Raw genomic sequence first — 27,633 nt, forward strand, 5'->3', positions numbered from 1 at the left:
AAATATATTCCTTTTGCCTTTTACTTTTGATTCTTTTCTTTTTTTAAATCCCTACCTGACATCTTAATTTCTTGACTCCAGCGTGGGGAGAAGTGATTCTTAGCTTTCATGAAGGTTTTCAAAGGAGCATTTGATATCCTTTTTTTTAAGCTCTGTGATTTTTTTTTGTAGGTGTTTCCCCCTGGAATTCCAGAGGGAAGAGATCTCTTCATGTTTCTTCTGATCATATATCCCTCCCTCCTTAGATGGCTATTAGTTGTGAATGCCAAGAGGATCACAAATGTTGAGTGAATGACTATTTGCAGGACTAGCTGCTTTCTGAAAACTGCCAGTTAATGGGGACTTAGTCAAGATGGGCACACTTTTTAGAGATAAACCCAATTAAAACTCTGGAGTAATTCATTTACCAGTGTGCCTCTTAGAAGCCATTTAGTATTAACTCTGTTATCTTTATCTTTATTTGTTATCCCTAAAGGATACTTCTAATTTAGACTGTAAATTTGAATGTCCAAAGACTGAAATTCCCTCCAGAGAAGAAAAAGACTTCATTATTGGGGTCAGTGGCCCTACAGGCCTTGGCTCAGGGGGCTGTGCAAAGGTACAGAGATTCAGTGGACAGAGAAGGTTTGGTTTAGATTCAGCAGATGGGGAAGGAGATGTGGTCTTAGCAGCTTAGGACTCGGAGTGGGTATGGCCAGTTAACCTACTAGCAACAGATTCTGCCCCCTTACTATTGCCCCACCCCATGTATGGGTTTTAGCCTTAGGGCTGATAACCTATAAGAAAGCATGATAAAGACCCAGGAGTCAGTTTTGTGCAAAGTACATATACAGACCTTGGAATCCAGAAGACATGGACTGCAGTCATATTTTCAATACTTGTAGCTGGGAAACCTGTGGTTAGAGATATCTTGTCTCTTTATCTACCCACAGTAACATAGGGATGACAATACCTACCTTACTGGATTGTTATGATGATGAAGTGAGTGCATGGACAGGAAAGTACTTGGCAACCCTCGACAGTCCTTAGAAAGAAAATGGCACCCATGTGCGTAGATGAAGGGGCAGTGTGAGGGCACCCTCCCAAGAAAAGCTGGAGATCTTTCTTTTTCATTGTTGCTCTCTTTTGACCAGGCTGTTGTCTCCCATTAAATGAAAGTGGGAGGTGCGTGTGGAATGGAGGAAGTGGATTGTTTGGGCCTCCAGCCTCAGTGTGCACATGGAACTCACCCTGGCTGCCCTCCAGAGGAGGCAAAAGGAGTAAATGACGCGATGTCAGCAAGGCACTTGGGGGCTTCTAGAAATACTCACCAGGCAATATTACATGCACATGATGACAGCTATATGGAGCTGCCATGGTTGCATCATTAATCACTTTCTTGTGTTTATTATTAGTAATAAAGACTTTAACCGAAGAGCCCGTTTTAAAAAATGTCGTTGGATATAATTGTGGAAACAAGCATTGGTGTTCCTTTTAAAATTTTGTATAAGAGAAGGCTACCCAGAATCCCCGTACTTGGCAGGCAGAAATTAATCTAAATTGTTTTCCAAATTTACCAAGTGCTTGCCTGAGTAGACAGGGAGCCTGGGGGGTATTTCTCATGGGAGTGTTGAGATGTGAATCCCAATATGAGATGTGAGTTTAAAAAGAAAAAAAAAAAAAGGTCTGTGTAAAGAGGGAAAATAAGTTTCTGAATATTTGACAAAACAGGTTATTTTTAAACTGAGGAAAAATCGGATTGTGTGGTTTCAAAGATTTTGTGATTTTACGTATCCAGCGGTATGTGGGCTGTTCCTGCATCTCGTTAGCACAGGGGCAGGAGATGCTGGAGGAAGAGAAGAGCACCCGTGCCCTCGGGTGACCTTCACACTCCTCCAGGGACAGGCTTAGGCAGATTTGAAATTGACAATGTACGCAAGGCAGTATGGTTTCATGGAGACACTGATATTTGGAGTCAGATGCCCTCAGGTTCTAGATCTGGATCCAGCCTAGAAATGGGACCCAGGCTTGATATTTCATCAATTCTGTGCCTCAGTTTCCACTACTACAAAACAGAGATAATAATACGTACCTTCCCAGCTTGTAAAGATGAATGAGATGAGGGAGGCACAGTGCTTAGCACAGAACAGGGCACATGTAGCACATCTTCACAAATGTAATGCAACTTCCCTCTCTTTGTTTCCTTCTGTTTTATGCTCTGTCACACGGAGCCATGTCTTCATGAAGTCTCTTGGGGATTTTGAAGAACAGGGATGTGACCAAATATTTTTCAGAGAGGAAGATCTTCACGTGGACCTTGGGGGTGGGGGTGGGGGGCTGACTTCTGCTGTCCCTTGCAGAGGCACTGTCTGCTTTTTACTCCATTTTCGCTGTCTGAAGGGCTAACCTGTGTGGGTTGCACCTGTGGGCCTTCTGGCTCCCAGGCCTCTTTTCAGGACCAGCCAATACCCAGTTCCAGCAGGAGGCTGAAGGGCAGGGAGAAGGAGGGTGAAGGCTGTGTGTTTTGATCGATTTTGGGGCTTTCTCCTGGCTGGGTTGCCTTGGGCTTGGTGTGTCCTACACTGAAGGTTGCAGCTCCTGCTAAGGCAGTTTTCTCTACAGGGTTCCTCCTAGTTCTGGTTGCCTTTCCCTTCTCTCATCCCTTCTTTATAGGAGAGGTAATGTTCTGTCAATCTTTCCCTGGGATACTGTACTGTCCTTCCGAGTTTCCTTTCAACACAGCTCACCCTTGTGTAGATAATCCCTGTATTAACTTTCCTGGAATAACCCTATTTTGCATTTGTCATCTGTTTTCTCAAAGAGTGGGCCGAGTTTGAAGAGGTGAGGCGGTGTGGCATTGGATGACCAGGCTGTGACCTGGGGTCTGTGCCCGACCTAATGTGGCTGTAGCATGTATTTCCTGTGAGGAGGGGGGCTCAGCTAGGAGTTTGGGAGGCATGCTGGAGTGGAGCCTGAGGTCAGGTGAAGTCAACATGTCAGATATTATATCGCAGCAGAGATGATTCTAGGTAATTATTTCCTGACTCATTTTGACTGGTATGAATAGAAAAACTAATAGGTAGATGCTATAGGAAATATGTATTGGGAACTTCTCTCTTTTCCTTCCAAAGAATTATATGCAAATGGAATAGAAGGAAGGGAAGGCAACTGCTACATAATGATACTCCCGTAGTCCCAGACAGTGCACATAGCATCTCATGCATTCTAGTCAGCAACCATCAGGGGTAAGGTGCCTGTTTTCCAGCTTTGCGGACATAGATGCTGAGGCCCAGAGTCTTCAAGGGACTCGCCAAAGGTCATGTATTTGGCACTTGGTGGAGCCTCAATTTGAAAACCCAAGGAAAGTCTGTGAGTGTGATGTTCATGTTTTTTTTTTTTCATCTTGTCTTTGCCAGCCACAGTCTACACATAGTGAAGTACTTAAGGGCTCAGATGAGAGGTAGAGGTAAGTATACCATAGTGAGAGCCCCAGGCTATTGGTTACAGCCCCCTGCCCACTACTGGCACTCTAGGGCCATTCTAGCAGTGAGGGAGGGAGGAATTTCCCTCCAGTCTCAGAAGGAGCCAGACAGCCTGGCCTCACAGTGACTGCAGTATGATTGCAAGCCAGGAAAGATGCTGGATACTCTCAGGGATCAGGTTACCCTGTTCCAATGCACAGGACCTGGGTCAGTCCCTGGCATTGGTGTCCTTGGTTTCTACTTCTACTGAAAATGTTCTCGTTCTTGCTCCTATTTTCTCTACCTGGTCTTGACTTCTGCTAACTCCTAACTTCAGCTCAGTCATCCCCTTGCTGCCTCACTGCTTCTCCCTGTGCATCTTTTAATTCTGGTCCCATTTCCACTGGACAGAATCTGTATTAATGAGTTCATATTCTTGAGAGAGAAAGAGAGGGAATATGCATATATTTTCATGTATCAACTTTGGATCTAACTCTTCTGGTTGGGCCAACCTGTGGCTGCTGGTCAGCCAGTGAGTTGTCCTTTGGTAAGGAGTTGACCTCTGTGAAGTCAGCGGGGACTTGGGTTAGGGAGTGGACATCTGTGAGGGCCATTATTTTGTCTATCACAGTCCACCTCCTGGCCCCAGAGATTCACATCCAGCAAGTGCAAATGCAAAACACACTCTAGGTCTCTCTCATCAGTTCAAAACCTCAAATCTCATCTAAACCTCATCAGTTCAAAAGTCCAAATTCTCCATCATCTAAATCAGCGGTCGCCAACAGGTGGTCCGTGGACCACTGGTGGTCCGTGAGGTCCGAAAGGTTGGCGACCACTGATCTAAATCATTCTGATGATTAGTGCACGGATGTCTTGGAAGAGCCATTTTCCTGCCTACCACCAGCACCAGTTCACTGTGATAAGCATATTATATTGATTATATGTCATTTACTACACCTGTATTCTCAGAGCCATCACATTTTGCTATGAATGCATTCATGCTCTGGGGAGTTCAATAATGGCCTAACCCTGCAAGACTAAGGACAGGGGTCATGCTGGCCCTGAAGGCGAATGTAAATTCTGGTACCAAACTTTGCTGCATATTCAAATCACCTGGGGGAATTTTTAGGCATCCCAATGCCCAGGTTGCACCAGTTAAGTGAGAATCCCATGGTGGGGGACAAGTGTCAATATTTTTTCCAGCTGCTCAGGTGATTCCACCATGGTGCAAAGTTTGGGAGCCTCTTCACTGTGCTGCCTTATGCCTCAGTAAAGGCTGATGTGCAAGGGGAAGGTTGCATGTGAGGCTGGTATGCGAGGGCAAGGGTGCTTGTGAGGCTGGTATGCAAGGAGAAGGGTGCGTGTGAGGTTGGTGTGCGAGGGGAAGAGTGTTTGCGAGGCTGGTGTGTGAGGGGAAGGATACATGTGAGGCTGGTATGCACAAAGGGTGCATGTAAGGCTGGTGTGCAAGGGGAAGGGTGCTTGTGAGGCTGGTTGAGAGAGAAGGGTGCTTGTGAGGCTGGTATGCGAGGGAAGTATGTGTGTGGTCAGGGAAACCTTCTCCAGGAGGGGTGCTTGAACTGGGATTAAAGGAATTTGCTGGGGTAAGAGTGAGGAGGGTGTATCGTGGAGAGGAAATGTTTTCCCTGTTGGTGACTTGCTCAGTATTGGCCCAGTGTGATTGAATTTTATGTTTCTGTGAAACAGTTGAAATAAATACATTAAAAAATCAGGAAACAAACAAAAAAACAGAGCTCCTTTGTCAGAGCATCCATCCCCATTTGTGGCTTTAGGAAAACATAGCCCCACGGTTATCACTCTTGTGCGTGCTTTTTGTGAGGAAGATAATTGTGGAAATTGGGTTGCTTTCCATCAAATAGAGATCCTTTTGTGGAGAAAATGTGAGCCATCCTTGTCTCCCATTTTGGATGGAGAGGGACAGTAATTGAGACCAGGCTAGCAGATCATTAGCAAGGCAAAGGAAGATGACCTGCCCTTCTTTTCTCAAGAAAGGTGGTAAAAACAAGATATTTGAGACGAACGAGAAGAATTCATACAGGATGTCAGTGATGGGAGAAAGCATGCCACCCATGTCGGGGTGCTCTGGGCAGGGAGAAGGTGGTATCCGTTGGTGGAGACCTCTGTGGGGCCCAGGGGAAGGGATGTTGCTGGGGCAACGGAGCAATGGAGATAGGATGGGGATTGTCACTGGAATGTAGGGGGCTTGGGAATGAGCCCTGTGCAGGGCCACCCTCGAAGCCAGGCAGTGTGGGGACATCTGGTGTATGCTCCCCGGGCTTGCCTCGTACAGATGTTGGCCTGTGCTGTTCTTTTTCCCATTATCAACTTTGAAGATAATGAAACGCAGCTTGCAGAATGAGTAAATAATGGCTGTGTATATTTTAGGAAAATCAGCAGGTGAAGCTGCCAAATGCCACATTTGTTTATTTAAAATCCCCTTCAAGGGGAGGTCCTCATTAAATACTCGTCTTTGTTTTCTGCAAGACCCTGGGGAACGCAGTAGTTCCCTGTTACTCAGACACTGTGGAGGGAACAGGGATGAGAGTAGAGGGAGTTGAGTCATGAAGCACAAATGCACAGTGTACCCGCCTCCTCACCTGGCTAGGGGGCTGCAAATGTGGAATGGGTAACAGTAGGGCCCCACATATTGAAAACACTAATGGAATTATTTTAGGTTTATATACTTGGTTTTTTCTGATACTCTGAGTTTATGTAATGAATTTTCATGGTACAATAAATACTTAATGAAACTGTGTGATCCATTAGTTAAATGAAATGTTCATAAGTATGCCATGTTGCTCTCACATAAATTCCTTCATGTTGCTGAAACCTGGTTCTGGCTTTTGTTAGCTTTGGGTTTGATTAAAAACACACATTTTTGTTCCTCCCATCATCACCTTGCTGATGGCTGGCAGGTACCTTAATAATAACAGTGCTAGCCTTCTGGAACATAGCATTTTATTTTCCAAAAGTATCTTCACATATGGTTCATTTACTGCCATTCTTTTAATTCCATAAATTTTATACAGCATTATCCCATTTTACAGATGAATAAACTGATAAACCATTGAATTTTTTTTTTTAAATTCTAGATTTTACCCTAGAAAAGCCAGACTACCAGATAGGTATATCCCACTTATGTATTTTTCAATTTAGTTTCTAAAATAAAGCATTGTTCATAGAGGATTTTAAATGACTTGGGTGACATGTTTGACCCTATTTAAAAGTATTAATACTAAATTATGCTCTCAACGTAAATTAAGGGACATTGAATATTCTCTATTGGATATTTTGTAGAGCTGGTGCTGATGTTAATGCCCATGATAACACATGGTATTGATATTATGAAAGCCTGTAGATTCAAAGGAAAAAAATACACAAAACTTTAGTTGAGCATGAACTTTGTGACATCTATAGCTGATCATACTTTCTTCTTTGCTCTGGCCTCTAGGAATCTCATAGATGGGTTTGTAGCCTACCTTCTGCAACTGTACAGATATTTTGGTGCCCTGTCCTTGCTTCTGCCTTCACCTTCATTTTCAATCTTTTGTTCCCCTTCATTTCAGTTTTACTTATTTGTTAACTTCATCCTGTTACAGAGAATGGCTTTCTATAGAGCTTCTGTCAAATGCCTGAAATTCATTTTCTGTTTTCATAACATCAGGTAAACATAACCAACAAGCAATATAATGAAGATGAGCTCTCTGGCTAAGAAATGTTTTCTAAATCTGTGATTTTTATCCCCTTTCTTGATGCACATGGTGATGGCAAAACAGCATTGACTGGGTCTACAGTAAGGTTGTTAATCTATCAACGTTGTGGCCTTCAGAGTTTGGAAAACAGGGATATGTTCTACTCATGTATTATTTTTCTTGAAGGGTTTGGTCAACGCTAGAGATAGCTCTACATTCACTATGAAGATGGTGGTATTTTCTCAGTAGAGAGAGATGTAATATTTTTTAATATATTTTATTGATTTTTTTACAGAGAGAAAGGGAGAGGGGCAGAGAGTCAGAAACATCAATGAGAAAGAAACATTGATCAGCTGCCTCCTGAACACTCGCCCCCCGGGCATGTGCCCGCAACTAAGGTATATGCCCCTGACCGGAATCGAACCTGGGGCCCTTCAGTCCGCAGGCCGACGCTCTATCCACTGAGCCAAACTGATCAGGGCGAGATGTAGTATTCTTGAATATCATTCTGCTAAAGTGTCGACAGCCTTTGCACTGTGACGCTCCCAGCAGCTTTTAATAAATGTTGCCATTGGGTTCCAGCAAAACCTTACTCTTCCCTATTTTCTTGTCCCTGAAAAGAACAAATATGCAGAATGAACGAATTTTAGGTTTTTCCAAATGGGTTAGATCATATCAGTAGTCCTTGACATATGTTTTCTTTTTGTTTTGTTTTGTTTTTAAGAAAAAGGTTTACAAGTTAAAGCCATAATCTTTGGGATGGAGAGGGAGAGGACCCAGGACAGGCTGACTTGGACTAAGTAATTAGGGAGATTGCCATGATCTGTGGGGCAGGTCACTGAAAGGCCTTAGTGGGCAGATTCCTGGCAGGAGGGTCTAGTCTGGAGAGGAAGGCCGGAGCTCAGGGGAGAAGAGAACTGCTCAAACAGCCTTGGTCCAGAGACTTCTGCCAAGTCAGGTAGGCCGGGCAGATATGCAGTAAAGTTGGAATCTGTAATGAAAAGTGACAACCGTAAACTGATTTTAAACTCAGCCTGCCTTGGGAATTAGCAAGCATGCTCTAGGGAGGTGGGATGGGTCTGAACTTAAGCAAAGAGAGGCCAGAAGTAGCTTTGTTCCATATCTCTGCACACTAGGGTCTGAGCTACGTTTTTCCTTCCTTTAATTTTTTTTTTAAATTTGGAAATCTTAAAATTATAGGAAAAAGCATAAGACTATACAAAAATACCCTATTCTCTCTATTTAGATTCACTTATTGCCTTATCATTTGTGCATTATCTCCCGCTTTATGTATATGCATATATACATACATATATGCATGCATGTACATGCATACATGTATATGTTTTTCCCCTGAATCATTTGAAAGTAAGATGCACATATCTTAGCCCTTTATTCCTAAATACATGGTGACTATTCCCTAAGAAAATGAATATTCTCTTACACAGCCACAGAAATGTTATCAAATCAAAATTTAACATTGAGATAATATTTTTACCTAATTAACCCATTAATTGGCCCAATAATTACCTTTGTAGCACTTTTTTCTCTTCAGTACAGGGTCCTGTCTGTACATGTAGTTGTTAATTGCATTTGGTTGTTATATGTATTTAGTTTCTTTTTCTAAAATATTTCCACAGCCTATCTTTGTCTTTTATTACTACATATTTGAAGAATACAGTCCTTTCCCCCATTTAAAAAGGAAGGAAAATCATATAATCTGAATAGATTTCTGGCCAGAATACTACATGATACTGACATGTTCTTCTCAGGGTGTCACATGATACTCATCTATCCCTTTTAGATAATGTTAGTTTTGATAACCTGAGGTGTCGTTCAATTTCTCCATTGTATAATCACAGATTTGCCTCTTGCAGCTATAAACAGTAAGCACTATGAGAAGGCACTATGAGACCTGCAGATGCCTTGCTTCTCATCAAAAATTGGCCCTGGCTTTAGCATTTATTGGTGACTCCTGCCTGGCTAAACTTTATTTTGATGGCTGCCAAATGGTGATTTTTATACTCCAGCACTCCCTCTGTATTTACCAGGAAGTACCTGTTCTGGTTTGTTTATCTGTCTGTTAGCAGTGTGGAGTCATGGATTTCTATTTTTTTCAGCAGTTTATTATTTAACTAGAGGCCCAGTGCACAAAAATTTGTGCACTCGCGGGGGGGGGGGGGGGCGGGGGGGAATCCCTCAACCCAGCCTGTGCCCTCTCGCAATCTGGGACCCCTCGGGGGATGACCACCTGCTGGCTTAGGCCTGCTCCTCAGGGGATTGGGCCTAAGATGGCAATCAGACATCCCTCTGGCAGCCCCGCAGCCCTCAGGGGATGTCCACTTGCCAGTGGGGAGCAGACCTAAGCTGCAGTTGGACATCCTTAGTGCTGCAGAGGAGGCAGGAGAGGCTCCCACCACCACCGCTATACTGGCAGCCGTCAGCCTGGCTTGTGGCTGAGCAGAGCTCCTCCATGTGGGAGTGCACTGACCACCAGAGGGCAGCTCCTGCATTGAGTGTCTGCCCCCTGGTGGTCAGTGTGTGTCATAGTGACCAGTCATTCCCAGTCTTTCTGCTGTTAGTGTCAGTTTGCATATTACCCTTTTATTATATAGGATAGAGGCCTGGTGCACGGGTGGGGGCCAGCTGGTTTGCCCTGAAAGGTGTCCCGGATCAGGGTGGGGGTCCCCACTGGGCCAGCCTGGATGAGGGGCTGATGGCTATTTTCAGGCTGCCTGCATACCCTTTAGGGTGGGGGTCCCCACTGGGGTGCCTGGCCAGTCTGGATGAGGGGTTGAGGGCTGTTTTCAGGCTGGCCAAGCTGGCAACGGAAGCTCCCAACCTCTCCTTTTTTTCTTTTTCTTTTTATCCTCGGATTTATTTACCTTCTATAATTGAAACTTTGTTGCCACTCCAGCTCCGAGGCCAGGGCCTGCTGAAAGCAGGCATCTGGGGTTTGTTTAGCTTCTATAATTGAAACTTTGTTGCTTTCGGAGCTCAGAGCCGGGCCACAGCAGGCGGGGAACCTTGGCTTCCTCCATCACTGGAACAAGCAAGCCTCCTGCTCGCTTCAGCTGGGTGGCTGCCGGCTGCCATCTTGGTTGGGTTAATTTGCATATCCTGCTGATTAGCCAATGGGAAGCATAGCAGAAGTATGGTTAATTACCCTGTTTGTCTATTATTAGATTAGATACCATCCTTAAATTATATTGGTGTTTTTATTGGTCCAGTTGAAGACAGTGAGAGCTCCTCCAAGGTGCCCTCTGTATCCTTGTGACATTCCCCCATCAGTTGTGTTTGTTTGGAGCACTTTCTTACTTTCTGGAATAACAAGATATTTCAGACTCATCTTGTACTTTCCCTGCCTCAGCTTTGGAATCATCTATTTCTCCAGATAACTCACCCCCACCCCCCTGTTCCTTTTACTTTGGAATGGTAGTAGAAACCAAAATTTATGTATTAGGTATCACATTGTTACTGGGGTATCCTTGCTCCTAGACCCATTCCGTGGACAGAGCTAGGAGATATCTTCCTATAAACACTTGTATACATACACACATATATATAGTCGCATGCATATTTTATAAATCATGAGTTTACCCTGCAATCTCCAATTTCTAATCTATCCCCATTGTAATCTTTCCTGCCTTCACCCTCTTCTTCCACAGTGAGAAACTTAGCTCTCAAAAATATAAAAACAATTACTTCAATGCTCAATCCTATAATACATCTAAAATAGTTTCATAATTGCTTTGCCCATAATACTACCCAGAAAGCCTAAAAAGAAAAGGAATTTGAGGTTTATTTGAAGCTCCCTGTGACTGAACCCTGCCCAACTGAGTATAAATAGTCAAATCCTGTGTTCATAAATTATCTGGATTAGTTATTTCTCTCCCACCCCTTCAGGGATTGTGTTTATGAAGTTCACTTGAAATACAATTGGATTAATTTATTTTAGTCCACTTTAAGTTTTAGCCTTTCCCCCACTTGCCATCCCTATTAATTTATTTTTCAGATATGTAGGACATTAGTATGCTTCCAAATGTGGCTTTATGCAAAAAGCTATGCTCTGGGAAGTAGCACCCTCTGCCATGTCCTTCTACCTAGTCACCCAGTCACTCCACCACCCAGGATCTCCCCATGGACAAAAGAAGCTTCACTGTTTTTTGTTTTTGCTTGGCCTATGTTTCTTTGCATAAAGATAAGTAGATTTATGTCTCCTCCTGCCCTACACAAAGGGAAACCTGCTGTAGATGGAGGTAGGCTTTGTAAGTGCCCAAATCTCATCAACCTTCCAAGTCTTGCATACTTGGTGGTTATCTTCCCATTGCACTGATGAGAAAACTGAGGCTGCTCAGATGCACTGTTGCAGCCTTTGTGCCATGTTGATAAACGGTCTGTTTTTGGTGCTTTATAGGTTGGGTGAAGCTGGTTAAGATGCCCCAAGTCACAAAACGGGGAGGCAGTGATAATGCACCTTATAAGCTATGCAATCGCTGCCACTCAAACCCAAAGTCATGGTTTGGGAAGACTGGTTTGGAAAGCTGGGTTGTCCCTTTAGACTGCAATTTGTACTATTCTTAGCATATCACAGAAAGGTTAAATCAGGGCGTAGGACCTGGCTGGGAAGGGTTTTCTTTGTTTTGTTAAGTTTAGGTGAAATTCACATAACATAAAATTAACCATTTTAATGTGTATAATTCAGTGGTATTTTTTGCAACCATCACCCCCAAAAGAGGCACTGTAACCAGCAATCAATGACTGGCCCTTCCCTCAATTCCGTCAGAGCCTGGCAACCACTGACCTGCTTTCTGTCACTAGATTTTACCAATTTTGGATATTTCATATAAATGTAATCATAAAACGTGTGATCTTTTGTGTCTAACTTCTTTCTCTTGGCATGTTTCTTTCAGGTTTATCCATGTTGTAGAAAGTATTATTAAGCCATGTTGTGGCTGAATAATGTTCCATTGTATGAATACACCACATTTTTTATCTGTTCACCAGCTAACTGAAGTTGGGGACAAGAGTGACTTGTACCCTGCCCTGTGATACTTATTAGTCATATGACCATGGATAAGCTACTAAACTGGCCTCACTTTCCTTATCTGTCAAATGAAGAAAACATCTAATTTTCAAGTGATTGGAGGATTGAATAAAGTAATAGATGAGAAATTGATAGAATAGTACATGGTAAATAGTGGGCCCTCATAAATATTAGCTATTTTACTGTAGAATCATATGAGGAGTGGGGTGGTGCACAGATTTGTGTAACAGTAGGTGTTTTAGTATGCGTTGGTTCTGTTGTAGCTGCTCAAACCTTTGTGCTTTGTTGTCATTTTTTTTTAAGTCTTATCTGTTTTCTCTGCTTGTGGTTTGGTGTTGTCCCCACCCCCAATCACTGAACATGGGGTTTTACATTTCACAGCAGTTCACTAGACGAAATGTCTGTAGTGGAGTATTACATAATTCACATTTAGAGTTGAAGAGCTCATTATAAAAACCTGACACACTTCAGGAATATTAAATTACCGCAGATTGTGTGGGGCAAAGAAACATTATTGAAGCATTTTAAATTCTCGGCCAGCCTGAGTTTCACTGATAGGGTTTCACAGCTTTTGCTGGGAAAAATGATTTGAGTTGTCACATGGTTTCTGGCCCTAGAGGACTTTAATCTCCTTAATTACAAAGAAATGAGTTTCCTAAATAATTTGGAGTTACTTCACAGCCTTTGCTCAACCTCTGGCTTTTGGAAAATTAAAAGGGGAGGCCAGGGTCTCAGCCATAGTACCTTCTCTCTGTACTGCAGCTTCTTTATTGAAGTTTTTATTCAAAATGACGCCTGTTTCCTTTCATTATTGATATAAGGATGTACTTTAGAAAATCACAAGTAATGCTTATAACACTTGAACGCAATCACGTTTGGTTGAACAAGTGGCGCTGGAGAGACCCACGGAATAGGGACAGGTACTGTATTATGGCTTATAAAGTTGAAGGGAAGGAAAGGGCCCAAATCCAATGTAGTTCATGCATCAACTTGAAGGCTCTGATCAACCTCGGCTATGGATGAATGCCGGCCCCACTGTTGGAAGTGTCTCCATGGGGCTGCTCAGGAAATATGCCTTTGCTGTATTTTCTGGGTGGCATCTAGTACTTCAAAATAAGAAACATGGGAAACAAAAAGTTGGGTTTTGCCCTTCTTGAAATTGTGTAAAATCCATATATTTCACCTCATATTTGTATTTTGGGATTAGGTACCTACTGTGTGCAAGACCAGCATGGTGGGAATATCTTATAGTCTATCATTTCTTACAATTTGTCCTTAGAAAGTGAATTTAAACTGCTTGAGTTTACTCTTCTGTAAAAGGAAGATAATAATAATATGGGCTTGTGGTCACATACCACCCATGTGACCTTGAGCAATTAATATAGGAAACTACAGGGTGCCCCCCTCCACCAAAAAATGTATGCACACTATGTCTGTAGATTCTATTACATTTTGAAAATGAAATGTATTTTAATAAACCCTGCCTTATAGTTATTCTAAGTGTGTATACATTTTTTGGGACACCCTGTATTAGTGCTGAATATTTACCAAGTACTTACCAGATAATGTTCCAGACATTCTTTTAAGCATGTTACACATATGATCACACTTAAATTTTCATAGCAGCCTATGAAATTGATATTATCATCGCCACTATAAAGGTAGACAAACTGAGGCAAAGAAAGGTTGAATGACTTCCTCAGTATCTCATTGCTTGTATGTGGCTCAAACTATGAAGCTGGACAAACATCAGATCATAACATATGTAGGGAGAGATTCCATTGAATAGAGGGATGAGAAAAATCTTTCTGCCTGAGATATTTCTTTGAACTGAGGCTTGAGGGGATCAAGGCAGATGGAAAAGAAAGAGTCTATGGAAAGGTAACACAAGGGAAAATTGGGGAGATGGGATCGGATATCATCACCTCCCTACTAGACTTATGCTTCCTTTTATTAGTTTGTCAATTTCAAGCCTCCTTGCACATTCTGTTCCTTCTGCCTGAAACAGCCATTCATGCCTTTATTATACATGCATTTATTGAGTACCCATCAGCCCTTTCCCTTATCACCCACTGGACTGAAGCATCATTCTTCAGGATCTCAAAGGATAGGCTTTTCCTCTGTGAAACTTCATTGACTCTCCTGAGCAGAGGTGAATCATTGATCGAGAGTGCACCAGCATGCTGGGTATATGTCGGTTTTAGTTCTGGCCATGTGTATTGCAGTCCTTTACATGACCACACCTCTGCTAGGCTGAGCTTCTTTGAGGACAGGCGTCAGGCTTTGTCTCTGTACTCTTGGTCAGCATGGTTACACAGGAATGTTTGTTGACAGGAAGGAGCCAGGATTTTCACCTGGCCCACAGTAGGTTCTCAGTACATATTTGTTATTACAAAATGATAAGTATTATAAATAAAAGTATGTCCATATATAACTGAGTTTGTGACTATGTCATCTCTCATGGAATGTTGTCTTTTGGGGGAGGGGAGAGGTTAGGTGAGTGGCATGGTGCAGATAGATGGCACAGCAGTGGCAGAAAAGTTCCCATTTTTCTATGAATAATTTTATGGACCCCATTCTAGGAAGACCATTTTTCATTTTCCTTACTTGTAACCTTAGATCCTCTCGTTCAGGTTCCTTTCATTCAGGGCTAGTGTCCTTTTGAAAAATAGCTTGTTAAAAACAAACTAACCACCCCAGCTGGTGTTGCTCAGTGGTTGAACATCAACCTATGAACCAGGAGGTCAGGGTTCTATTCCCAGTCAGGGCACATGCCTGGGTTAAGGACTCCATCCCCAGCGTGGGGTAGTGGATGAGGCAGCGGATCATTGATTCTCTCTCATCAGTGATGTTTCTATCTCTCGCTCCCTCTCCCTTCCTCTCTGAAGTCAATAAAGAAAAAAAAAAAAACTTAAAAGAAAAACAATACCTAACCAGATATCTTTGGATAAGGTGGAAATTTCCCCCAATTTAAGCATTACTATAATTTCATGTTGCTTTTATGTTAGACCTTCTAGTTAAGCCATCTTTAGTTGTCCTGAATAAGAAGGTTGGGTCATTATCCATTTTGAGCTAAAACTGGCATTTAAGGTCAGCCTTGTTAGATTACACTATTCTAGATCTGTGGGATGAGCTAAGCATTGGCTGACTACACAGTTAAAGGTCCATTTCTAGTAGCCTGATCAGCCTAACTTGGTCAGAGTCTTGGCAGCTCCAGCTCTAGTATTATTTAAATATTATCTTAATATTATTTAAACATGGATAACTAGTGAAATGCTTATTTTCCACTAAACTCTCAGATGTAACTATCAGATAGGTAGTCATTGGGAAAGAGTGCTGACTTGACACGGGGAATACATTCATTCAGTGTAATGAAATCAAATGAGATAATGTATGTGAAGCAGTAACTGAGGGCATAGTATATAGTAAGTGCATCGTAAATACTAGCTGTAATTGAAGTGGTTGTATTATCACTGTTTTCTCTTCCCAGCACAGTGTCTGAGCTTAATACTCCTGAGCACTGTGCAACGCATACTTTATTAGAGAAAGAATGAATGAAATGTGTGTCTGCCTGCTTCTTTTTCTCCCCACATTAAATGCTTGTCTGCTCTTATAGCTGGGGGACAAGCTGACATACAAATTGGCTTGCTGAAAGTTTCTCAGTCCCATTTGTCACCTTACTCTTGGAGCGCAATTGTATGTCAACTCCATGTCCCGCCTGCTGCCTGCCAGTGAGGGGCAGACCCAGGCCACTTCCCTATGATCTGCTTTAGCTGGCAAGGCTCTGATCAAGCTTGACGGATGGATGGGTGCCCCATTGTTGGGAACATCTGCATGGGCTGCTCGGGAAATAAGCCTTTGCTGTGTTTTTCTGGGTGACATCCACTGCTTGAAAATAAGAAACATGGAAAACAAAGATTTGGGTTTGCCCTTCTTTGAAAATCCAGAGTTCCCAAGACCTATTTTGAGTTACCTGGTTTGAGAAATGGTTTTGTGTTTTGCATATAGGCCTCTCATTTCCTTTGCTGTAAACCCTGTCCATGGCTTGAGGAAATCATGTGAGCAGTTTGTACATGGAGGCCAAGATTTTCTGTTTGTTTTTTTTTTTTTGGTGTTTTTTTTGTTTGTTTGTTTGTTTTTGTTTGTTTGTTTTTTTTTATGACTATTTCCCCCCTAATTTCTATTTAACGTCAAAGGGGTGACTATTCTGAGTGACCACCTTGATCATTCTCCTCCCTTGATTTGCAGCACTCAGAAGGAGTGAATGACATGTGCAGCTCGGGACGTCATTTCTGAAGGGAGGCGTCGTTCTCTGGGAGAGGAGTCCCCCATGAGCCTGGCCGAGGCCCTGGATCTGTGTGCAGTGGACTAAGGATTTAGTAGGATGTCAACTGAGACAGAACTTCAAGTAGCTGTGAAAACCAGCGCCAAGAAAGACTCCAGAAAGAAAGGTAGGGGTGAATGTGTTCCTTTGTGGCTGCTTGTCTGTATCGGAATGAGTTTTTATCTCTGTGATGATGTATCTTCTATCTTTGTAAATATATATATTTTAGAGTCACCAGCATGATTGGATAATTTTGTGCCCATAATATATTTTAATGGGTCTTCATTATTCTCTGGGTAAAATCTAAAATTCTTTTCATGACATATAGTCCCCTTCCTGATGTACCGTCTTCCCATCCCTCCAGCAATATTTTCCTAAGCCCCCCTCCTTTAACCCTGTTTATCCTCCAGCCATTCTGTCCTCTGTGGTTCACCTTTGCATACATAAGTGGTTCTCAGAGGCCAGCAGCACCAGCAGCACCTGGAAGGATGGTGAAAGCACAGATGGCCGAGACTCATCCCCAGGTTTTGGTTCCCCAAGTCTAAGATGGGGTCTGAAACTTTGCATTTATGACAAGTTCCCATATGATGCTATTGCCGTTGGTTCAGAGACCAGACTTTGAGAGTCATTGTACTCTTATTAGTCCAGCCTGAAATCACGCTCCACTTTTTTTCCAAAAGGACTCCTTGTTGTTCAGGTTTGAGTTTAGCGGTCCCCTAGGGAATGTAGGGCTTTCCTTACTCCCTGAATTGGGGCAGTTGCTCATTTGTTTTGCTTCAGTAGCACTTTGTTACTATCTCAATTTATTAAAAATGTCCTGTGTTTTTGTTTGTCAACTCTATCATACACCCCTTCAGACCTGGACCTCTTGTTCACCCTTTCACTCCCAACACTTCGGAAGTGCTGACACAGGGTAGACACATAGCCTCCTGGGAATGAAGACCGGTGTGCTAATGTGATGATAGAATAAATCTATCCCTTTTGATGTTTTCTGAAGATTTGGGTCCTGTCGCTTTATGACTGTCGCTTTCAGGAAATGTGTCTCCCTGTTGTAATTGGATGCCAGCAACTTCTTGCGAGGTGTGTGTGTGTGTGTGTGTGTGTGTGTGTGTGTGTGTGTGTGTTTCTCCCTGTGGTTTCAGCTCTTTCCTCCCCCATCTTCTCCGCTGCATGAAGGAGGATTAATAGAGCTCTCTTTCAGGTCTTGAGATCTGTCAATATCAGCTTGCAAACCCGGATGCTTCTGGTTGCTCTGTGAGGCAGTGATTTGTTTGGGATTGTGCTGTGCCTGCCCTGTCATGTTGGTGATGGCACTTGTCTGACACTCTGGAAACGGGGACATACATGTAATACATATGCAGCTTTCGGACAGCCAACACCCCGGGGAGGACTATACATTATACTTTAGATAATTATTGGAAACACAAATATTTTGGAAGCAGTCTATTTTATTTTCTAAAACTTAATGTAAACCTTGTTCTTTATGCATTGTGGCCTAATAGACGAAAAGCAAGTGGGTGAGAATATAGGTCTTGGGAGAACTGCTACATAGGAAAAAAATTGCAGAATCTGTTATGTACTAGAATTTAAATCCTTTTTTCAGTGGAAACTGACAGGTTATATTTTTGCTTCAAATTTAACCTTCCCTCTAAACTTGGGCTCTTGAATGCTTTATACATTAAAAATTATATCTTAGTGCCCATCTTTTCATTCTTAATTTTAACATTGCAAACCCAGGAGTATTCTAAAGAGAGGATTCAGGTTTTCAGAACATTGGCTTAGTGGAGGATTTGGAAGGAGAGTGTGAAGGTGACCTTTTTATCTCCTCCTCATCTTCATATCCTAATAAGCCCTAAACCCAGCACAATACATATGCAAGGAGTATTCTCTAGTGAGTGGCTAATCCCACAGAGTCTGGGCAGGTCAATCTGGGTCAAATTCTGGCTATACCGTTTCCTAACTATGTAACTTTAGAATATTAGCCTCAGTTTTATCTCCTATAAAATGAAAATATAATATTGCAGACCTCAAAGGCTCACCATGAATATTAATTGAAATAAAGCAAATAAAACAGTATAGGACTTGGCATATATTAAAAGCTCAAGGAAGTTTAGCTTTGTTCCTCCTTTTCCTCCCCCTTTCTCCTCCTCATTCTTGCCCTCCTGCTTCCCATCCCCTTCCTCTTCTATCATCTTTCTTCATTTTCCTCACTTCTTTTCTCTATTTCACTTATTCCATTTCTACCCATCTCCTCCTCTTTGTCTTCTCTACCTTCATCATCCTCATCCTCATCTTACATTGTTTTCTCTTATCCCATTGTAGAGCCAGAGGGATCTTAAGAAGTGTATAATACATTATTTGTCCCAGAGCAAGAGCTAAAAATTGTTTGTAATTATGTAACAGAAATAAATCTTTATTCTTGATAATGTGTTTGATCCAAGCACCATGAAAACACATTCATACATTAAAATAAGAGAGAGAATATGCTGGTAACAGGATTAATTTATTTATTATTCTTCAATTTTGACTTTGGAATAGTCAGTATTCTACTAAACGAATGTTGGTAACTGGGCCCAAACAAGTAGAACTTTAAAAAGAATAAGCAGTGTATATCTTGATCTTGAATATAATTGTATTGCTAAGCTCTTACTAATACTTTCTCCATCTCCTCTTTGATTTTCTGTGGAGGCAACATATCACCTTGTGAGTAAGTTTCTGCCTTCTTCTGCAATCCTTAGGTACTTCTTTTTCTTATCATAGTGCATTGGCTAGTCTGTCAATACAGTATTTAGTGATAGTAGGTATCCTCATCTTGTCCTTAAACTAGTAGAAATGCTTCTAAATTACTGTAAATCTGATATCTAAGTTTTTACTGAAGATTCTTTTTTAATATGTTTTTTATTGTTGATAGTATTACAGATATCTTCCATTTTTCTCTCTTTACCCCCTCTTTCCAACCCCTGCCCTTCCCCCCATGTTAAAGATTATTTATTAATTCTCTTTCATTTATCATTTTTCAGGAAGTCTATTTTAAAGTTTGATTTACATGTTGAATTTTTATTATATGCCTTTTTATATTTATATCAATGTGTATTTTTACTATTTTAATTTATCTTATGGTGGATTTTACTGACAGATTTTCTAATCTTCATTTATGAGGTAAATTCTACTGGTTCAGGTGTATTGTTTTTATATATGGATTTGATTTGCTGATATTTTCTTAGGATTTTGGTATCTATATTCATCAGCAAGATTGACAGATAACTTTCTTTTTGTGGACAATCTCTGTACCTGGTATTAGTCAAAGTTTATATAAAGCTTTTAGTGGTAAGGAAACACTGAATCATATGTAGGTCTCTTTCTGGGAAAATATATATATTTTTAGTGATTTTCATCTTTTAAAAAGCTATATATGCTTATTATTAAAAATTAGAAAAGAAAAAGTAAGCATGCATATTTCCATCAATCAGAAATAACTACTGCTAACATTGCAGTCCTTTTCTTAGGGACTAACCTTTCAGAGTGGCTTGAGTTCATACTATTCATACAGTTTTATATCCTGCTTTACTTTGGACATTATATCGTAAGTGCATTTTTAGATTATTAGATGATATTATAGACTAGAAAAGTTGTTTTCCCCTTGGCAAAATTCATATAGTTCCTGGGCAGATATTTTATTTCCTAAAAAGGAATACCTCAGGGCACGGGCCACCTATTGTGAGAAAGTGTGGCCTAAAAATAATTGAGAAGCCCTTTAGAATTTCCCACAGAACTGTCACCCTGATTCTTCACCCAGGCTGCTGAAACCGAGTCAGACAGTTTTAAATGCAAGTCACACAGGGCCACATTTCCCTGTCAAATGAGTTTCTAGGCAGGCCATGTATGAGAAATAACGAGAGTGTTCACAATTTTAATAAGGAAGGGATGAAAGTAGTGAGCAATAAAGTTGTTTTCTTTGTTTCATTTTTATTGGATGGTGTCACCACCAATACAGCTTGTCAAATGCTGCATATTCCAGGAGTGGGGTTGGGTGGAGGACTGGAAGAGGAGAAGGCTTATTTTCAGGGTTGCTACCTGCCTTCAGAGGGGAGAGCAGTTGGCACAATTCTTGTTACTGGCCATCCTGGCATTAGGCCACCCAGTGGGAGACTGTGGTGGAGGACTAGGTCCCCTGATAAAGCAGATGCAGACACTTTTGGAGGCAGTGCCTGGAGCTCCCAGTCAGCACCACCTGGCAACTTAGTGGAGGGGAAAGAGCACTAACTTTGGAGCCAGACAGACCTGGTTGTTTAATACTAACTGTCCTTATTTGCTGTGTAACCAGAGATGGTTATTTAGCCTTGGAGCCTAATCTTTAAGAGGGTGGGTGGTGATGGTGGTGGTGGTGGTGGTGGTGGTGGTGGTGGTGGTGGGTGTGTGTGTGTGTGTGTGTGTGTGTGTGTGTGTGTGTAATAATACATGTCATCAGAAGGGTGGGGGATATGGGAATATGTCCTGGATAAAGGGCAGCTTGGGATCTGCCTGGCACCTGCTTGGTGTGTGTGAGTTTTTCTGCCGTCTTCCTTCTGAAGTCACAGTTCAGCATTATCTCCTGATTTTATTGAAACACCTGAAGATAAACTGGCTCACTTTCCTTACGTTTATGTTAGCGTTATATCCAAGGGTCATGAGTTAACAACAAGAACATGCTTCCTTAGTATTTCCTCCCAGAAAGAAGCAGCTGCAAGAATCCAGGTTCTGGTGGGATCCAGGAGAAGCTGGTGGTCAGGGGGCAGTGCCTTAGCGTTGGACTCAAATCAAATTGAGCTAGTACCTGGCTATGTGCCTCAGGTGCGGTGAAAGTCTTTGGAGATTTCTTTGAAAATTCTGGTCAATTTTGGTTAAGGAGTGGTTTTAATACTGCCATACTCAAGTATGATCCCTGAACTGATCAGTCAGCCTGGGAAAATGATCTGTGCTAATGGTGGTCTGCCACTTACATGCTTATAAGATGCTGTTGTATTCATTACCCCATTGGATCCTTGGGATCCTGGGAGGTTAATTAAAAAAAAAATACATTTTATCAGGTCCATGGGGCAGAGCTGCTGTTTCATCGCTTCTATCCACTGCTGTTGTCCTGCAGGGGAGGCAACCTGAGGTCAGTCAGGACACTGGATTTGGGCCCAGACCTCAGACCCGCCGCTCTCTTTCTCCTCTCTCTCAAGTCATTTCCACTTTTTAAGCTTTAGTTTCCTCAAGCAATAAATGGATAGAGAAATTATATTTGCTCGGCCAAATGTGAAACATAGATGAGACATTAATTACTCACTTAGTTCTTTTGTCCACAAGCATTTGTCCAGCCCCAGCCAAGAGCCCTGGAGGCCTCAGTGTCCTGGGGGAGAGAAGCACCTGGGAGGGGACTGTGACCCATCAGTGCAGGTACCACTACCTCTGGAGGCCCTTCGGATTTTTATCTCACCCTTCCCTGAAAAAGAAATGTTTTCCCTACTTTGCAACTTTTATTTATTCTCAGTCTATTACTATTCATAAAATTGGTTTAACTTTTACTCCACATTTATACGTATTGATTAAATATTACATGTTTATCATAATAAAGAAAATTCTAATTAAAACACCTTTTTTCTGTTTTTCTGGCCAAAAGCAAGTGAATTTCATCTTAATAAACACAAGTAACGCAATACTCTGAAAGTCTTTATACATGGACGCCTGAATGGGTTCACTACATGTTGAAACACATAGACAGTTCTAAGGGACTAGTGTTAGGGCTAGCTAGAGCCCCTTCCTCTTAGATGACAGCAACATGACCACAGTCATTTAGTTGGTCAGTGACAGAGCCAGGGCTGGAACCCAGGTATGACTCCCTGGCTGGTGTTTAGATTTCAGACTACTTACGCTCTTAGGAATAACCTCTGGGTATTTTATTTCCTCTTCTTTTTCTTTTCTTTTTTTTAAATTGATTTCAGAGAGGAAGGGAGTGGGAGAGAGAGAGAGACAGAAACATCAATGATGAGAGAGAATCATTGATCAGCTGCCTCCTGCATTCCCTCTACTGAGGATCGAGCCCACAACCCAGCCATGTGTCCTGACTGGGAATTGAACCGTGACCTTCTGGTTCATAGGTCGATGCTCAACCACTGAGCCACACTGGTTGGGCTGTTTCCTCTTCTTTACACCAAAGACTCCTGGAGGAGCCCATGATTTAGAAATAGATAAAATTACATTTGGGTCAAGGCTCAGCCCATTTTCTACTTATCTGTCTCAGGCTAGCCACATAATCTTTCTGAGCCTCATCTGCTGCACCTGTAAAGTGGGGAAAACAGAACCTATCTCAAAGTGTTGTAATAAAGGTTGCATGAGTCAACTATTTAAAACACCTAACACAATTATCTGCACATAGACTCAGAAGGAAATTGTTCTTTTTTCCCCTACCTTTCCTACCAGCCCTGAGAGGTGGCACTTCTCTTAGTACACTCAGGTATAAAGAGAGGTGGAGAATATCCCTACCCTCAGAGTCACATGGGTATTTAGCCAGTAAGAAAAAACTGGTCCATCTTCCAATGGATACTTGTTCCAAGAACAACTGGGAAAGTGGACAGGGAATACCAAGTAAATGGACCATGTTGTCAAACTACAAACATTTATTAATAACCATCATTTATTGCATGTTTCCTGCATGCCCTCCATTTTAGATAAATTGTCCCTCATGAGCCCAAATCTTACATCACCTCATGGAACACGTAAGAAAATAATGTTCGGAGAGATCAAGAGACTTTCCCAGGCCACATGACTTGTCCAAAGCTAGAGAGCACTGCCTGCCCCATGCGGAAGTCTGTGCTGTGTTCCCTGAATGCATTCTGTGGGTTCATACTGTGCCCTGATGCTTGTGGTTGGGAAATGTGAACAAATTATAGGGGCTGCACTGTTTTAGGGGGCTGGGCATGGAAGCAGATCAGCCACGTCATGTAAATTTATGGCACCTCTGGCTTGGCAGGGGTTTGGATCTTGGTGAGCTAATTGCTCTCTGCTAACTCTGTGATTTGCAGGCTTTGGAAATTCGAAATCAAGGATTTAATTACAAGACCACATAAATCTCTCTGAGGTGGATCCATAAAGCTCCTGGGGTGAGGGGTTTGGGAAGGAGGGAATATTGTTTTAGGTCAAGAAGTCTTACTTAATGGTAAGATTGACTGTCAGAACATATGATGTGTGGTTGGGAGAGACTTCTGTATTCTACATGAGCACATGGTCTCAAATTTATTACAGGACACCTCACCCACTGTGGTCATTTCATGAAGACAAACTCATTTCAGGGCCTCATTCTAGCTGGTTCTAAGTGACTTAGAAAAAGTCAGGCTTTCTTCAAGTCCACACCTCTGTTCACCCTTGACCTTATTTTATAACCCCAGAAGCATACCTGTCAGGACAACACACCGAGCAAGCTTTTTGAGATCTGGTTCCTGTCACCGATTCTATGCCTTTGTCACACTGAGCCACACTGAGCTTCAGGTCCCAGGGTGCACCTCTGACGTTTGTGCATACTGTTTTCCCTATTGGACCACCTTTCTCACCCTATTCACTTGGCTAACTCTGCACCACCCTTCAGAACTCAGCAACCATTTGACTGGACCATCATTCTTAACATTTGGAACTTCAAGATGCCCTCAATTAATAAACCGCCATTATCAGCCCCTGTGACCTCCTAAGTATCTCTTAAATCCCATCGTTCTCTCTCCTCGCTGCCCCTGTCCTGACAGTCCTTCAGGCTGTGGATCATCCCAGCGTCTGCCTCAGTGGTCTTCCAGTTTCCATTGTTATCCATCTCTAGGCTGTTCTTGACACTCTCACCAACATGAAAATCTGATCAGGTTCCATCTCTGCTTCAAACTCTTCAGTCAGCAGCTCCCACTGCTCCCACTGCTTATCTGGCTCCAGAAAGGCCCCATCTGGTCTGACCTCTCCTTATCTTTCCAGTCACATCGCTCACCATTCTTCCACAATGATACTTCCTCTACTCGGTGGCTCAACTGAGCTAATTTCAGTTCCCAGACCCTACCATGTGATCTTTCACATTAGGAATTTTGCAAATGCTTTTTTATCTCCCAGGAATACATTTTTCTTTATTCTTTTCAAAGCTTATTCCACTTTTGATTTAGTTTAAAGTTAGATATGACTTTTCCCAGAAATGCTCTGGTGATTTATTGCAGCCCACAGATATGACCCCCAGTTGAGGGTTATGACAGGTCTGTGTGCTCTCAAAGCATCTCATTTTCCCCATCATAATACATTATTTTAACTATCTCTTGATTCCTCTTTATCACTCACTAGCTAAGAGCTCTGTGAGTATAGGGACTGTGTCTATCTTGTTAACCACTTCACTCCTATTCCCAAGCTCTTCCAAGCACAATGCTAATAGATGTAGGCACACAGCATTGTTTGTTGAATGAATAAATGAGTTAATAAAGGAACTTATGACTAACAAAGCCTTCCCTGACTGGATTTGTGAGGGGTCCATGCCATCTGTACTTATTCAAACCATCACACTTGCCACATCACATTTTCCCCTGTAATCGTTTGCTTATTTCTCTGTTTGCGATTGGCTGTGAGTTCCTAGCACAGCACCCAGAACATGGCAGGTACTCAGTAAATGTTTGTTGAACTAATTATCATAAAGTAGGAGGGAGAATGATTTGCACTAGGAGAACGAAAATTTAAAAACACTCACATCTCCCCTAAATGCTGGCTCTTGAGAGTTTGATAACGTTGCTCTGAAAATCCCTCCATTCTGTGAGCTGCTTCTCATTTTGTGATGTGTGTCCAATCATGTCTGGTGCCGTAATTTAGTGTGATGTGGGCCATATTGGTAGTAAGAGCTGTAAGATTTGCCATATTAGTTCATCCCACTGCTTCATTAAGCCCAGTGTGCTGCCTCTGGAAGTGGCTGGGCCTGAATTTTGATGTTTGGGAGAACAAAGCCCTGCACATTAGCCCTCCAAGTCCCAGGAGTCAGATAAAGTGCACTCCTTCCTGGGGTCAGAGAGGCCTCCTCTTTGCAGATAATCAGTAAATGCCCCAGAGCAGGGGGTTTTATGATCTCTGTGGATTTGCTGAGCAGGCGATGTGCCCCGTGTGCTGGAATTTCAGCAGCCCCCTCCCATTGCAGCACAGCTTCTAGGATAGTCAGGGTACATGAGTTTCAAGCCTAAGTGTTTCTGCAGGCCATCAAGAGAGCACCTGATGGGAAAAAAGGGACATCTGTAATACTTTAAACAATAAAGATAAAAAATAAAATAAAATAAAATAAAATAAAATAAAATAAAATAAAATACTAAAAAAGAGCCCTGGCCAGTTTTTCTCAGTGGTTAGAGTGTCGGCCTGTGGACCAAAGGGTCACAGGTTCAATTCCCAGTCAAGGGCACGTACCTCGATTGCAGGTTCATCCTGGCCCTCGGTGGGGTGCATGTGGGGGAGGCAACCAACTAATGATTGCCTCTCTCTCCCCTCCTTTCCACTCTCTCTAAAAATGTGGAAATATCCTTGGGTCTGGAGTTTAAAAAAAAGAGAGAGGGAAAGAGCCTTGGATCAAAGGCCGAAGAGGCTGGAGTGGAGGTGAAAGAGGAAATAATGCCTGTTGTTCATGTTATCTCATTTAAGCTGGAAAACAACCTTTAGACAAGCATTCCCATTTTACTTGAGAAGCAGCTGAGGCTCAGAGAGGTGAAGGCCACGCAACGTTTAAGTAAAGGGAAGCATATGCATCTAGATCTCTCTGGCCCCAGAGCCTGTTCACATGCTTAACACCAGACTAAGCTGCTCCCTGCTCCTGCTGGATGGTGTGTGCTCCTCCCAGATATCAAATAATGCTGCCTTGCAAGACATCTTCCTGCAGATGCCACAAGTAGCACCATTAGATGGAGATGCCTCAGCAAGAGAAAGGGGTGATGACACAATATAGTGGAGTTAGAGAGGGAGTTAAAATACATAGGCAGCCCTAGCTCTTCATCCTCCTTGGCGGCGTGCGCGGGGTTGTCACGCACGGGGGCTGCACAATATGATTGAGAAGGAACCATTTTCTAAGGATGTCAGTTATTCTGTGTTTTCCAGGCATCCAAAGTAAAGACTAGGGGAATCTGAAGGCTTTTGATTGGGCATAAATCGAAATGCATTTCTAGATCTTAGTTTGAAACAAGCACTCCAATTTCGCAAATGCTCCTGCTCTATGAATATTATAATCAGCCCATTTCACCTTCCAGGAGGCATTCCCACATCAGAAATGATAATGAAGATGCTGGTGATGAAGGTAGTTGCTATCTGTCAGCAATTACAAAATATCAGGTGATATATCCAAACATTTACATGTATTTTTTTCAATCAGAACAACGCTTCAAGAGAGAGCTCCTTTTTGAAATCTTCAGACCACAGATGAGGAGCTGGAAATTGGAGAGGTGAGGCAAGTCAGTGCTGTAACCCCAGAACCTTTGCTCTGAATGGCTGTTCTGTCTCACCCATCCATTTAGCAAATGGTACACATGCCATAGGTCCCACCTGGCACATTCTGAACACACTGACCTCCTGGGCCCTCCCTGAGTCTTCTTCAGCTCTCCTCTCAACCTGAAAAAAACCCCTGTCTTGCCCTAACCAGTTTGGCTCAGTGGGTAGAGCGTTGGCCTGTGGACTGAAGGGTCTCAGGTTCGATTCCAGTCAAGGGCATGTACCTTGGTTGTGGGCACATACCCAGTAGGGAGTGTGCAGGAGGCAGCTGATCAATGCTTCTCTCTCATCGATGTTTCTAACTCTCTATCCCTCTTCCTTCCTCTTTGTAAAAAATCAATAAAATATATTTTTTTAAAAATCCCCATCTCTTGCCGAAACCGGTGCCGGGGTCCAACCCCAGCAGGTCCAGGGGTTCCCAAAGGCGTAGACGGAGTCGGCGAAGAAGAAATGACACGGAGACAGCGTTCAGTTGATCAGCAGCCTAGCCAGGATCTCCAGCGAAGTTCTGCTTAGGATCTCCAGCCAGGTTATGTGTCCATGTTCTCTTGCTAGGTTCTTTCTCTAGGTTCTGAGGCCAGTTTCTGTCCAGGATCTTTTGCCATGTTCTCTCCAGCGAAG

General features: G+C 42.5%; 1 protein-coding gene across 5 annotated transcripts in view; it reads left to right on the forward strand.

Moving 5' to 3' along the window:
- DAB1 (DAB adaptor protein 1) overlaps window positions 1-27,633 on the forward strand; it is a 713,425-nt gene that overhangs the window by 441,828 nt on the left and 243,964 nt on the right. For all 5 annotated transcript variants that reach the window (XM_081088461.1, XM_081088458.1, XM_081088460.1 and 2 more), the window contains one exon: window positions 16,449-16,651. In XM_081088461.1, the coding sequence (XP_080944587.1) occupies window positions 16,585-16,651 (67 nt within the window). In that variant the 5' untranslated portion in view covers window positions 16,449-16,584. The remainder of the gene's footprint in view (window positions 1-16,448; window positions 16,652-27,633) is intronic.

Source organism: Myotis nattereri (assembly GCF_964212035.1).
Source record: "Myotis nattereri genome assembly, chromosome: 3".
Lineage (NCBI taxonomy): Eukaryota > Metazoa > Chordata > Mammalia > Chiroptera > Vespertilionidae > Myotis > Myotis nattereri.